The 13,236-nt window shown below is 34.6% G+C and overlaps 2 protein-coding genes across 2 annotated transcripts in view; one reads left to right on the forward strand and one right to left on the reverse strand.

The window, feature by feature from the left end:
- Positions 1–13,236, reverse strand: part of LOC130655632 (acyl-coenzyme A thioesterase 11-like) — a 29,673-nt gene that overhangs the window by 9,054 nt on the left and 7,383 nt on the right. Inside the window, exons 9-11 of the mRNA XM_057458405.1 lie at positions 12,364–12,404; positions 12,138–12,257; positions 11,111–11,249 (exon numbers count right to left, since the gene is read on the reverse strand). Coding sequence (XP_057314388.1) covers positions 11,111–11,249; positions 12,138–12,257; positions 12,364–12,404 — 300 coding nt within the window. The remainder of the gene's footprint in view (positions 1–11,110; positions 11,250–12,137; positions 12,258–12,363; positions 12,405–13,236) is intronic.
- Positions 527–2,625, forward strand: LOC130655634 (forkhead box protein fkh-2-like). Its single transcript, XM_057458408.1, has one exon. It carries the CDS (start codon positions 1,210–1,212, stop codon positions 2,188–2,190), a length of 981 nt encoding a protein of 326 aa, XP_057314391.1. The 5' UTR covers positions 527–1,209; the 3' UTR covers positions 2,191–2,625.

Raw genomic sequence — 13,236 nt, forward strand, 5'->3', positions numbered from 1 at the left:
GCTGTTGACGGAAATATTATGTTTGTTGTGCTTGCAAAAGGACATGTCCACTCCATCCATACATACACACCAAAGAGATTAACCAACAATAGAAATCTTTTAACGTTTTTTTTAGTTTAGACTAGGGCGGAATCGGGTAAAATTGGATAAATTTAGATTTGTCTCTTCAGTACACTCAAATGAAAACACCACACAGCTTGAATTTAACTTTTCTAGTCGACTAAGCCTTCTCTATCATAACATATCCAATTAACTCGGATTTTCGAGTGTCTTCACATCAGAGAAAAATGGATAATATACAAGGAGTCAAATTAGCAAGTTATTAAGTAATTAAGGGAGGCGTAATCAATATGCCTGGTGCTGATGCTTAGGGTATTAAGACAGCTACTGCATGTAACGGAACCGCCTATTGTAAGTTTTAATTGTCTTTATACTCTGACGACACTGCTGCATGATTTACTTAACACGAATGAATGAAAACAACAAATATTTCCCGATTGAATCCGTTCGGATTAGTGTTGTTTTTACATTTCTATGCAAATGGTATTAAAAGTGTTTTCTTTTTTCTTTCCCTTTCTAAATTGACTTTTTTGAACTGTCTGTTGGTAAGTTCTTAATGAGACGTGAGGTTAATTCAATCAGTAAATACAGAAATTATTAGTTGAATTCATTCGTGTGGAACAATCTGAATAGAATATTGATTGCCATTCGTTCGTTAAATTCTTCTTATAACAAAACTAAATCATCAGAGGTTGAAATATATCTGCTTTGTTTTATAGTTAAATAACTCCATCTTTTGAATCATCTATTAGTTTATTAATAACATATTGTAAAAAGTCTCCTGCCGTGAAGATATATAAATTCCACGGTTGAGGTTTCCTCTCCCATCAGTTGCTATCTAACCACTGATAGAAGGCGGAGCAGTAGAAATTAAAATAAACTTTTTCACGAATACACAGAAGAAGAAATCAACTGAAAGTAAGATTTACGAAATTTTATATACCGAAGAGAGAAGAAATTTGTGAATTGTACGTTTTCTGTTGACTCGTGTTTCGACGTTATCACGTGATCGCGGGTTAAGTGTTAATCTTGAACACGCAAAACTTTTTAAATAAAACACAGTTGCCATTTTATTTATACAAAATAACATCGAGGAATTATCTCTTCGACTTGATAAATTAGCAAAAGTTTAACGAAAAATAAATCTTGATGAAGCTTGATATGTCGTCGATGAGTCCGTCATTACAAAGACAATTCAGCATATCGCCGACACCTACAGTTAAAAGTGAGGTAATGCCAAGTAAAAAGCCGACCTTTTTCTCAATTGATCAAATTTTGGGCAAACATGACGCAGAAGGTTCAGACGACGAAGTCTTTGTGAACGAATATAACGATGATGACAGCTATGACGGCGACAAAAGTGACGTTAATATTGACGGCGCCGATATTGAAATGTCTAGTGAACTAGATGAGAATAATAACGAAATTGAAAAAATCTCAAACGACAAGAAGGATAATAAAAACGACAAACAAACTCCATCATACACAGCAATTATTGCACAAGCCATCTTAAGCTCCTCAGATAGAAAGCTTCCTCTTGGATGTATTTACGAATATATAGCAGAACACTTCCCAGAGTTTCTAAAAAAGGGACAAGGGTGGCGAAACTGTGTGCGACATAATTTATCGTTAAGTGAATGTTTCATAAAAGCTGGTCGCGCCAGAAATGGAAGAGGAAATTACTGGGGTATTCATCCTCGATATATTAAAAATTTCTCTAAAGGTGACTTTCGAAAAAGAAGAGCTAGCCATCGTCCAAGAAATCGGGACCTTACACTTGGGTATGGCATCGGTCGATTTTATCCTCATTATTATAATCCGTATCTTACGACGCATGCGTACAACAAATCCCTTCTCACAACTCACCGACCTGGATTTTCTGTCGACAATATTTTATCTAAAGAACATCGTCAAGAATCAACACCACCAATCCTATCAAGCCACAAATTTCGTGAAGCAAGCCCGCATATCGGAAGGAGCTCATCGTTTCGTTTATACTCTCCACCTGTGTTATCTTCAGTCGTACCAGCGTCGTACTTAGAACATTATAATTACAGATCCTACGATCATGGACACACAACGGCAGAGTGCTCATGTCAAAGTCACAAATTTCAAACTCCAAGAAATTAATTTTTTGTTAAAATTTAGTTTTCTTCGCTTAAATTTTAGATATGGGAAGCATTTTAGTCAAAATGCCAAATAACTTTCCATATTATTGACAGTTCTTTCAAGAGCCACTTGCTCCGAAACACAAACATGTTCCCTCAAAACAAACACATCGTGCTCGCTACAAATGGCGTGTTACATAGAACACATTAAGAAGGCACTTTCCTTCGACAGTTAGCCTATTTAAAAATATATAAGAATCTAAAAGAGAATTTTATTTTTTGTATTAATATAGTTCAAATTTACGTAAGCGAAAGTAATTTAAAGACGGTGTTTATATACTATGTATATATATATGTGCATCAACCGACCTGTATTTATGTGTATATAATTGTGTTGCCTTGTATAATATAGAAACCAAAATTAGATTTTGTAAGAATAAAATTTATAGTACATTAAGCTTGTTGTTGTTTTTTATACATATATTAGAGAGAATATTTTAGGCTGAAGTAGGCTAGTAGTTTAGGCTGTTTCATACTTCATTGATGTATGGTAAATTGCGGTAAACCTATTTATTGGGATGTATACATGAGGTGTGACATCAAGTCACGTCGTGCATACATGATTCATAGACAAGTTAGAATTACCATTTATTATTGCTACCAAAGGTGTAGCCTTTAATCACTTTACGCATGAAGCCACAAAGCTATCAATGTACCCTTCATATGAAAATAGCTTCTTCTAAACCAGTTCATGTTTTGATACTTTAAAAAAGCTGAAATGTGTTTTTACAGCCTTGTTCCGCTAAAGACATGTATTTCGAGTAAAAAGTGTTTAACCGAGTTCCATCAAAAATTTCTGCCGACATTAGCTAAAGTCTTACCCACAATACAGCAGACATTAAAACCTTACCCACAATACAACGCATATGAACAAACAAAATAAAACCTTTTTTGTGTAAAACAGCTGGGTCAGCAATAAATTTCAGGAAACGAGGAAATATATTCTAATTCTGCACTTAATGTTATCAACTCACGCAATATTATCAATTTTTATACTTTTAATGAAAAGTGAAAAAAAAACTTTTGAAAGTGGAAAACAGGAAAAACTTAGACGAATTATTATCACACAGGTTAGACCAGGACAAGTTTATGTCAACATTGTTGGTCAAGCGAATAATAATGTGTTACACGGGGTTGGTCGACTAGTTAAGAATATACCGAGTTTTTTCTTTTCATATCTGATCTTTTTAATACCGTTTAGCAGTTTGTTGTCATTGTTTTAAATTTTTTACTTGAACGTGCATTTTTTAAACGTTGCAGTTGTAAAGGTCACGAAGTTGAATTTAAAAATTTACTAATACTGAGATAAAATTTAAAGGTGTTTCCTTTCGATTTTGTTTTGCTTTAAGCTAATTCAGTTTAGTGAAATATAACTCACAGGAAACAAACGTTTGGCATACTTTGATGGGATCAACGTTTTTTACAAAGTACAACCAACCCGGATTTTTTTTGTTTAGAAAACAATTAAAAGGAAGCTCCCATGGCTTTTCAAAATACTTTTCCACCATCGCAATTTTTTTTATACTCGACCGTTAGCATGCCTACACGTTGGCTCGTAAATTATGCCAATGAGCGTATCACGTGACGCTAAATTCCACATGAGTCAGCAAAAAATGGTATGGGGTACAGTTAACTGATGGTAATATTTGAAGCAACGCAGCGGTATGAGATTTTAATCGACGCGAAAAAGGCGGAGACAGAATTTTTGCGAATAATCATAACTATTTTAATTTCGACCAATAAATTGTTTCCATAACAACATCGGAAAATATCATGAAAAATTATTTTATCTTTAACTCATGGTCTTTAACAGAGTCAGGTTATAGTAAACAACAAAACATAAACATGGTGAAAGTAAATTTAAAACTGTTATTTCCTTTAACTAAAGAAAGCCATGATTAATATCTTTAAAAGGTTGGTTCGAATATCTTGATGTGACGTCACCGAAAATAAAAGAAAAAACTTGTGCAATTTTAAATTTATAAATTATTTTGTTGTAAAACTCGAAAACATAGAGAAAACAGGAAGAAAAATGATATGTTATCGCACCATATCAATATCACAAATCGCACAAACAAAAGCAACTCCCGAAAAGCAGAAAAGAGCGCTTTGGTTAGCTTAAAACAGAAAAAAGACTGGTAACCAGACTGCCACATGGAGAGCACATGAACAACATAATAAACTGCAGGATATATTACGAGAAATGAACAATTAGTCATGAGAACAAACACGCACCAAGAAAAGAAAAAAAAAACGCTAGGATGTTTCACACTGTTATTGTAAGTTCTACAAAATGAGAAAACACATGTCTTTTATATACACGCAAAACAACCATATAAGAATGGAGATAAGTCAGTAAAAACAGTTAATTAATAAAGTTGATAAATTCGTGGTGAGATTGAGAGGAGGGGCAGTCTTTATAAAAAGCTACTAGCCGAGGATCTTTCCATTGAAGATCGAAACACAGATTGAAAGTGAGCTTATTTTTCAAATAGGCGGAGAAGTGTTGTATTGTGCTCAGCTAGTTGTAATTATGAGCGCGATTGTTTGAATAAATCTACGAACCAACCGTTATACATTATTCATGTGTTTGCTCAATAACAGGATTAAGTTTGTATTGAAGAAAAATTCTTCATGCAATCATCCAACCAAATTAAACGAGACATTTGTTAGCAATAGAGATGAAATCGTAAACTCGCTTATTAAAACTTTTCACATACCCCGCAGAGAATCTCACCGGGTCGAAAAAAATGAACAAAAATATTATTCGCTTTTATAGCTGCAGTACCTCCCCTATCTGGAAAATTTTTTTAAGGGAGGAGAGATGAAAATAATAAAAATCAGCGGAGATAAACAACTGGGTCAAATTTTTCCTAACCGCTTCGTACCCTTTTCTATCCATGATGATCAAATTTTTATATAAAAAAAAAAGGTTATTCCCATCTTTTCTTACTAACAAGACATATAATAAAAAAATTGAAAATTTATCAAGCCAAAGCAGGATTGAAATACAAAGTTGACAAATATTATTAGTCAGTAAAATTAGCTTAGTCACTTGTACTCTTAAAGACTAAATATTATCAACATTTTGCATTTTTCCACTTAATTTTTTCAAAGCAAAGATTATTTGTGATAAAAATTCTCATTCTACGTAACAATTTCATTTTAAACTGAAAATATCCAACTTCTGTATCTTCTTTTTTTGAGATGTTTTGCTTCTTAATGCACTAAAAAAAGACAAAAAAGGTCGGAAAAAATGGTTGGTCGGAAAAAATTATTAGTCACTAACGAAAATTTAGATTACCGATACAGTCATCATTAAGAGGTCATTACTTCACGTAGTTGACTATGAAACGTGATAATCTCTTCATACAAATTATTCCAAAAAGAATTGCGAAATGTTTCGCGGTTTATCAAATACAGTTTTTTTTGCGTGACGGACTGCAGGTATGGGTAGCGATACCACAACCACATTTTAAAAATTTACAGAAATTAAAAATATCTACTTATATTCACTCGAATGCATTCCACTGTTCAAAAGAGAAGTCCCAACTCTTCTACTTTTAAAGCACCATTTTTATAAGTTGAGCGTCCACCTCTCTTTTCTGTTTAAAGACTTAGGCAGCGCCCGGGCGCTTATTTTAGAAAGGGCGTCTAGAGTAAAATATTTCCTCGTGGCAAAAGGTTTAACAACTCGATTTGATTCATTCATTTCCCTGAAGAAAAAAAAAAGCTGACCTAGCGAATGAAAAAAATTATAGTGAGTAAGCAGTTGTATACTACACAGCATCGGACGGTCGTTGACGAATGGAAGTAAAAGATTGGCATATGCTAAACCATTTGACAAGTTCAGTAAGGGGGGGACGGCCGCGTTTTTTATTAACTTTACAACAAACAAATATCAGTGGATTAAAAAATATTTGATGGTTTTAATCTTATTTTTAATGGATTAATTAGCCGAGCTGATTAAAATGTTTAAAAACAAATTAAAACGAAGTTTGTCGTTGCAAACCGATTCACAAATAGGCGCTAACTTTTTTTTACATCTTCGGTTTTCATAAGACGCACTTAAAAGTTAATACCATCTAAGCTAACATACGACCACGAAACCACATGTTAACATAAGAAATTCTTTTCTTCAGCCTATTAATCGCGCTTTAAAATACAGGCATTGTGTCCCGTTACCATCATCACAAAGAGCCAGATGATTCTAATTTGTCAACAAGAATTAAACAGCAAACTGATAACGATGTCTATTGGCTCGTTGGAATTTCCGTTTTGATTTGTGAGCTATTTAAACTTATTTACTTATCAAAACATAATAGCTGGCGGTAAGCACCTTGTATTCTTTTTTAAATCGTCAAAGCTTGTGACAAATCCCTTTATATTAAAACAACAACGGTTGTATAAGTCTGAGGTATGGAGTTGAAGCAATACTCACTTCCTGAAATTAAGTACAGGCTAATTATGTTTTGTGGTTAATATTTGTTGTTTGTTTTTATTTTCCTTATTCCTAACATTTTTTTTGCAAAAGACATTATTTTTGCTGACTTCGATATTTTTTTTTAGTATTTCCACTTTTCACACTAATACGTAATAAATGAGTTATTTCAAGCCACACAGAATCTATTAACGGATTTGAAAAAACGAAGGAAGTCTGACCCCCCAGGAATCACTTAAAAATTCAACGACCAAATTTTGACGACCAAAAAAACCTTTCCTTAGCGGACAACCATGGGGACTTTAAAAAATTGTCCTTTATAGAAAGGTGTACGCTACATAGATGTTCTTCTGAAATTCGTATTTATTGCTTTAATATCTGCTGTGGGTTGGTCCAGTGAATTCACTTTTAAAGTATGTCAATGGGATGATTTTGGAAAAACAAGAAGCCTAAAGATAACAATTTTGTTTTAAATCAGCTGTTGTTAGGCTTGTCCGCTATAGAGAGGTCAGTTTTAGGGGGTAACGTAAATTGTGATTTTGAAAACACGTACGCTATATTAAAGTGTCTGCGATAAACTGTCCATTACACTTATTCCATCCGTTCCTGGGAAAATGGCGTTGTTGAAGGTGTTCGCTTTACTTGATGTCCGCTTTAGAAAGGTTTCGAAAATTATTAAAAATACGAATGAATACTATTTTTTTCTCCAACTTGATAAAAGTTTTTTTTCTCCAAAGCATCTAACGTGGTGTCTTTTTTGTAACTTGTACTGTAACTAGACTCGCTTGTTCAAACGTTTTTTCTGCACTAACGTGCAAAACAAACTTCTATGTTTACGTCATCAAAAAGTGTCAGGAAGTTGACTTGATAAATATATAAAAATATACTGTTGGAAAGTTTACAAACATGAGATTAATTTTCACAGTAGCATGAGACGGAATCCTACAACCTGTTCACACGGAGAGGGTTGGAACAAAAACACAGTGTTTGTTATCTTCTCCACCAATCAAAATAAAGCATTCGCTCATTCATTGAGGTGATTTTCGTGAGCGCAGAGTTGGAAAAAAAATGAAAATGGCTTGCCAATTTACATTTTATTGGTTTCATTCGTTGTATAATTGTATTTTTCTTATAAATTTATTCTTGTTTTACCGAATCCGATATGTTACCTGGTGCAGCTATGAGTTAGTCTTCAGAAAGAACACACAGCAACAGAAAGACTCAAACACACTCTTCATTAACCATAAGTCTGTTATTCAAGGCTTTTTATAATACAAAAAGTATACACATCATTACCAACCTAGTGCTTTTTTAAATGCATTTAACTCTTCATTAAGCAAACAGCGAGTTTTCTTCACTTCTTCACTTCATAGAGGGAGCCCCTAATTTCACACAGAGCTTAATATCTTAAATGGTGAACAGGCTTTCTATTGGGTTTGCATCTCTAGTGCAGGTCTATCCATACAGTTAGCTAACAGGGTTTTATAAAATAAAAAATAAGACGGCAACCAAATGTTTGATTTGTTAAAACGTTTTTATTCCTAAAATTATAAAAGAGAATGTATGGTTTCTTGTTGCTGAACTGGACTACAGAATACCGTGACGACGTTTTCATAAACAAGGAGTCTGAAAACGAAGATAGTTTTGTCAGGTCTAAGTTTCCCGAAATATTACATGATGTCACAAGTGAACAATTTATTCCAATTGCAAGAAAACACGATTAAAATGCGCATTATTGTTGTAATCAAGAAAGATGAAAAACATTCCGATCAATCGTTTTTCGTGAAAAATATTTTCTCACAGGTTGTTTTCAAGGAAACATTCGCAGGAAAAATTGGAATTTTTCTTCACTGTATGCGGAGGAAGATAACACATCTAGTACAGCATATTTCCACACAATGGCAAGATTAAAGTCAAGTATACTTAGTTCACAAACAAACAAATTTCTAAAATGCATCCAACTGCTATCAATGTTCTATCTTTTGGATGTTACTCATGTCACCTGCTGCGTGCTGACGTTCTGGCATTCTCGCAGCGTTCATCCTTCATGTAGCTCTCACGTGTACAATCATTCACTCGATGACCTCACAGCTGGCAACACTTTTAATAACATACAAAAAAGTTCAAAGATGATGGAACACAATAAAACGAAATAATGAAAACAGTTCAGCCAAAACCACACACAATATTTTCGTGTGTTTTACATAAAACATTGGCATATTGAACTCGTTTTTTTTCTGACACGAGATGCAAAAAAAAAAATTGCGTTACCAAGGTAGCTAAGAAGGTTGTATGTAGTGTTAAATCCTTCTCAAGAACAAACATGTATAAACAAGATAACAGTGGATTTCCTGCGTGCCAGCAGGCGACCAAAGAACTGTATGCTGGCATTATTGCTCAGGTTATTCTTGTATGCTTCTTAGGAAGTCGATTAAGATGATAAAAAATCTTATTATGCTAAACGTTAATGCTAAGATCTTTCTCTTTCCGTACACTCAGCCTGGTCTTTATTGAGTGGTATTAAACAATTCTCCGGTCGCTTGCCAACTGCATAGCAGAATAACCTGTCTGTTGTCAGCTTTTCAGTTAATAGGATTAGCTGTTTAAAATACACCAAAAAGAGACAGCAGGTTATTAACCAGACGACTTCAGGCGGCTGTGGGAAAATTTACGAAGGAGAAAAAACTGTTAGAATGATCTCTATTGTTGAGAATAAAACGTTCATAATAGCATCGGCAATTGACACACATGGAAAACAAACAAACAAAATTAACTTTTAACGAACCCGAAATCACGAGAAGGACTTTTAGCAGAACTGTTTTTCTTTTGGAAATATTGGTGCACGATATCATTAAAACTGCTTGTTTCGAAATCACTTTACATTCACTTCACAAAAAATAATGTAATAATTGATTGACAGTTCTTTTGCTGAAGAGCCTTTAAAAGAATGTGAAAGAAACATCAGGCTATTTTCACAAAACTACGGACTACAGCCGAAATGTATTACTTTATAGAATTTCTTAATGTTGGCTATTAGAATTCTGTTCAACAGCGACCGCACCTACTTTAATCAGCGACCCTGAGGTGGAGAAAAAGAGTTTAAAACTCTCTCTCTCTATAAAAAACAATTATTACCAACTAGGATGTTTGAGGATGTGATAGTTTATCTTGAAAAACGGAAGAGCTTCCTTTTTTTACATTAATGGAACTAACATTATTCCGAATATTTATACAGGATATCCACTTTAGTGCTGGGAACATTGTTGTTACTGTGAGTCGCATGTTCTGAATGTACACATCAGGTATACACCGGCCATGCCTACCCAATTTCCCCACATGGCATGGGTTGAACCGTAGCTGTGGAAAAGGCACTTGCTAAACATGCCCGCACTTTGTACCGAGCCACGGAAATGTAAGGAATGTTTGAAATATAATATCGTTGATTTTTTATTGAAAACTTGATACCTTAGTGATATTATTATAACGAAAACATACATTTGCCATAGCGAAGTATCAAGTTAAGGTTGGATAAACATTGTCGACTAACTCTCCTCCTTCATAAACACTCCAATAAAATAACAGGATGATTGCCCGCAGGCTTAAGAAGGAAACAAAAAAAACTAGCTGGCTCAAAAAATATAAAATAATATAATATAAATTAAAGAGAGGGAAATATAATATCCGGATCATATCCTATCCGATGAATAATTAAAAATAGACTTCATTCCTATGTATAGATTATGAGGGTATCTAGTCGAGTAGATATGAAAAATAGGCGGGACATTTCGACAGTATTGTAGTAAATGAATGTAAGAAATCAATGCGTAGGAATGTGTGACTATATCATGTTGTCAACCCGAGCGCGACTCAATATAACAGCCTTTCCCAAAGTAAAAAAACTTGTTCTCAACATCATAAGAATAGCCTTTCTACGAGGAACATAGAAATAACAGAGCAGAATAATGGTTAATTTTGTGCAAGGGTAGGCTTAGAAACGGTCCAAATGTTTAGAAAGGGAGCCAGTAGAAAAACTTTAAAATGCTACAGTACACGTTCGCATCTTAAACTCACGCGGAATCGTTACAGGAATTTCGGGATTTTTGACATAGCCGAAAAGGAACCTCAAACTGAAATATAAAATTTGACGAACAATTTTCGCTATTTTTAGTTTAAAATCACTTTTTTTGGCCAACATATGAATTTAACAGCAAAACCTTGTTCGGCTAGAAATCCTCTATTAAATGTAGATTCTGCCTCTCCAATACAAATGATAACATCATAAGATACTATCTGTGTCGAGATAACATCAACAAAAAATGACGACTGACGTCAGACGTCACGAAGCAAACGTCAAATAACACTGTTACATAAGAAGTAGATTAAAAGTTACGGCATATCAAAGGAGAATTATTCTGGAAGTGTCTATCAAAAAAAGGCGCACCTTTGATGAAGCGGCAATTTTCGGTAACTGCATCGGGTTTCCGGTTCCGTCAGGAGCGATAAAAGTAAAGTATGCACTTTGAATGTGTCTGGTTTCACCTCCAACAGCATAGGCTTCTACACGCACTCCAACTTCCATGCTAAAATGCCAGTAAAACAAAAGCATATTTTATATGGATAATCTGCAAAATATGCGAAAAGAAAAAAAATATGAGGTGTGACCTCCAGACATCTACAGTAAAAAAATACTAACATTTTTTTAATAAACAAAAAAGGTTCTGCGCACTCTATCGTGCATGTAGAGAAGAAAAAGTTTCTCTCTCGGACTTTTTAAATGCTCTTTGTGGACCGCAGCTTATTATTGCCCCAAACTTTTGCGTAAGCACGCTAAGCTCCTGTACCACCCTCTTACCCCTGCCCACACACACACCCTTGGTATTTCAAATTCATAATTTGGATCTGGTTTAACTTAGTGTCCTTAGTGTACTTAGTATGTCTTGATAAAAGGCAAATTCATTGGTCAGAGAGAAAAAGTTCTTTTAAGTACAGCCTACAATGAGTGCCCTCCCACACTTCCACAAAAATATTATGAAAATAACGTGAACTTTTTTATATATCTCAGAGCATAGTCGAACCATTTTCAACACCTAAGGAGCCAGTAATGAGTTCAATACCCATCTTCAAGTCACACTCCCATCCGCAAGACACACTGATGAGCCTCAAAGTAGTGTTCCTGCAGGGAAATGTATCCGATGACGAGTCTTCGCATCTAATTTTAACCTGGTAATTGTATAGAATTGATTTATTTTTCAGTACACCACAAAATGTCTAAAAATAGTGAAGATGAAGGATCTGGAAATGATGTCATTATACTATAAAATGTGAGGTTCATCAGTGATTAAAATTATAACTGATCGTTATTTTTACCGAATCTCATTTGTGATATGTAGTGACACAGATTTTCCTCGTGTAGGCTTTTTCAATGAAAGTGCAAGGAAACAGTAACATTGTCAGTAAAAAATTTGTACCTTTTATCAAATGTATTATTTACGCTAGACTTAATAACAATTCGATCTCCAACTTTTGATGGTGCTCTGAAAAATACTTCATCGACAGCAACAAGACGTGGTAGTGAGTGACACATTCTCCTAAAGAATAAAACAAAACAAAAATGACTTGTTGTTAGTGCGAGAGGCGCAGGACATCATAATGTAACACCCCCCCCCCCAAACTAACTTTTAGTGTTTGCATTACCTCGCAGAGATCGTTCCTGCCGATTCCATCCAAGCCATTAACTGTAATTAAAAGACACTGTAAATTTTATAATTTTGAGGATTTAAACCGACCGACGGCAAAAAAGCATACATAACTGGCAATCACGTTAGAACAGCACTCTAATACAGACGATGTAACAATTTCACATTTAAGACGATTTTAGGAAGATGTACAGGCGCGGATTTAGACTAGGTCAACCCTGTCACGCGACCTAGTAAAAAAATGCCGAGGATCGAAATCGAATTCTGTCGAATTTACCCGGAATGTGAAGATCGAAATATTAAGCCTTGTTTTCTCCTAACGCAAATTGGATCAACCTATTTTGGTCTGACCTGTGTTAGCCAGTCTTGGCTCTAGGTTATCCCGTGAGGCTTTCACCGTGAATTAGAATCAACCTATGTGGGCCTGACCTATTTTTAGTCAGAAAGTTTTGAACAAACCTGTCAAAATAGTTTAGTTTTGGTATAAATATTAGTAGGGCATGCGGAAGATTCTTTCTGTTCTCAACATGGCTTGCGAGAGCTTGAGAGAGCGTGTGAAGTTAGTTTTCAAAAACGAGGATTTTGATGAGCTACCTCAAATTTACGCTGAATTAATTAAAAAGGTTAAATGTAATTCTGTTTTGCCATCTACTGACGTGTTGCAAAAGCAACTTACTTTTGGTTTAATCCGAAGAAATTGCTATGCAGAATACTACCTGCCTGCCTACCTATGTGAAATCAAGGAAGGATAGTTGTGCAATTACGTTGAAGTGAGTTGTTTCTGTTTATCCTTTGTTGTTTCTATAATAGCTATGCGTTTTTGTTACTCTGACCACTAACTATGTCGTAGTAGCTTTATTGATGTAGCTAG

The sequence above is a fragment of the Hydractinia symbiolongicarpus genome, chromosome 8 (assembly GCF_029227915.1).
Source record: "Hydractinia symbiolongicarpus strain clone_291-10 chromosome 8, HSymV2.1, whole genome shotgun sequence".
NCBI classification, from domain to species: Eukaryota; Metazoa; Cnidaria; class Hydrozoa; order Anthoathecata; family Hydractiniidae; genus Hydractinia; species Hydractinia symbiolongicarpus.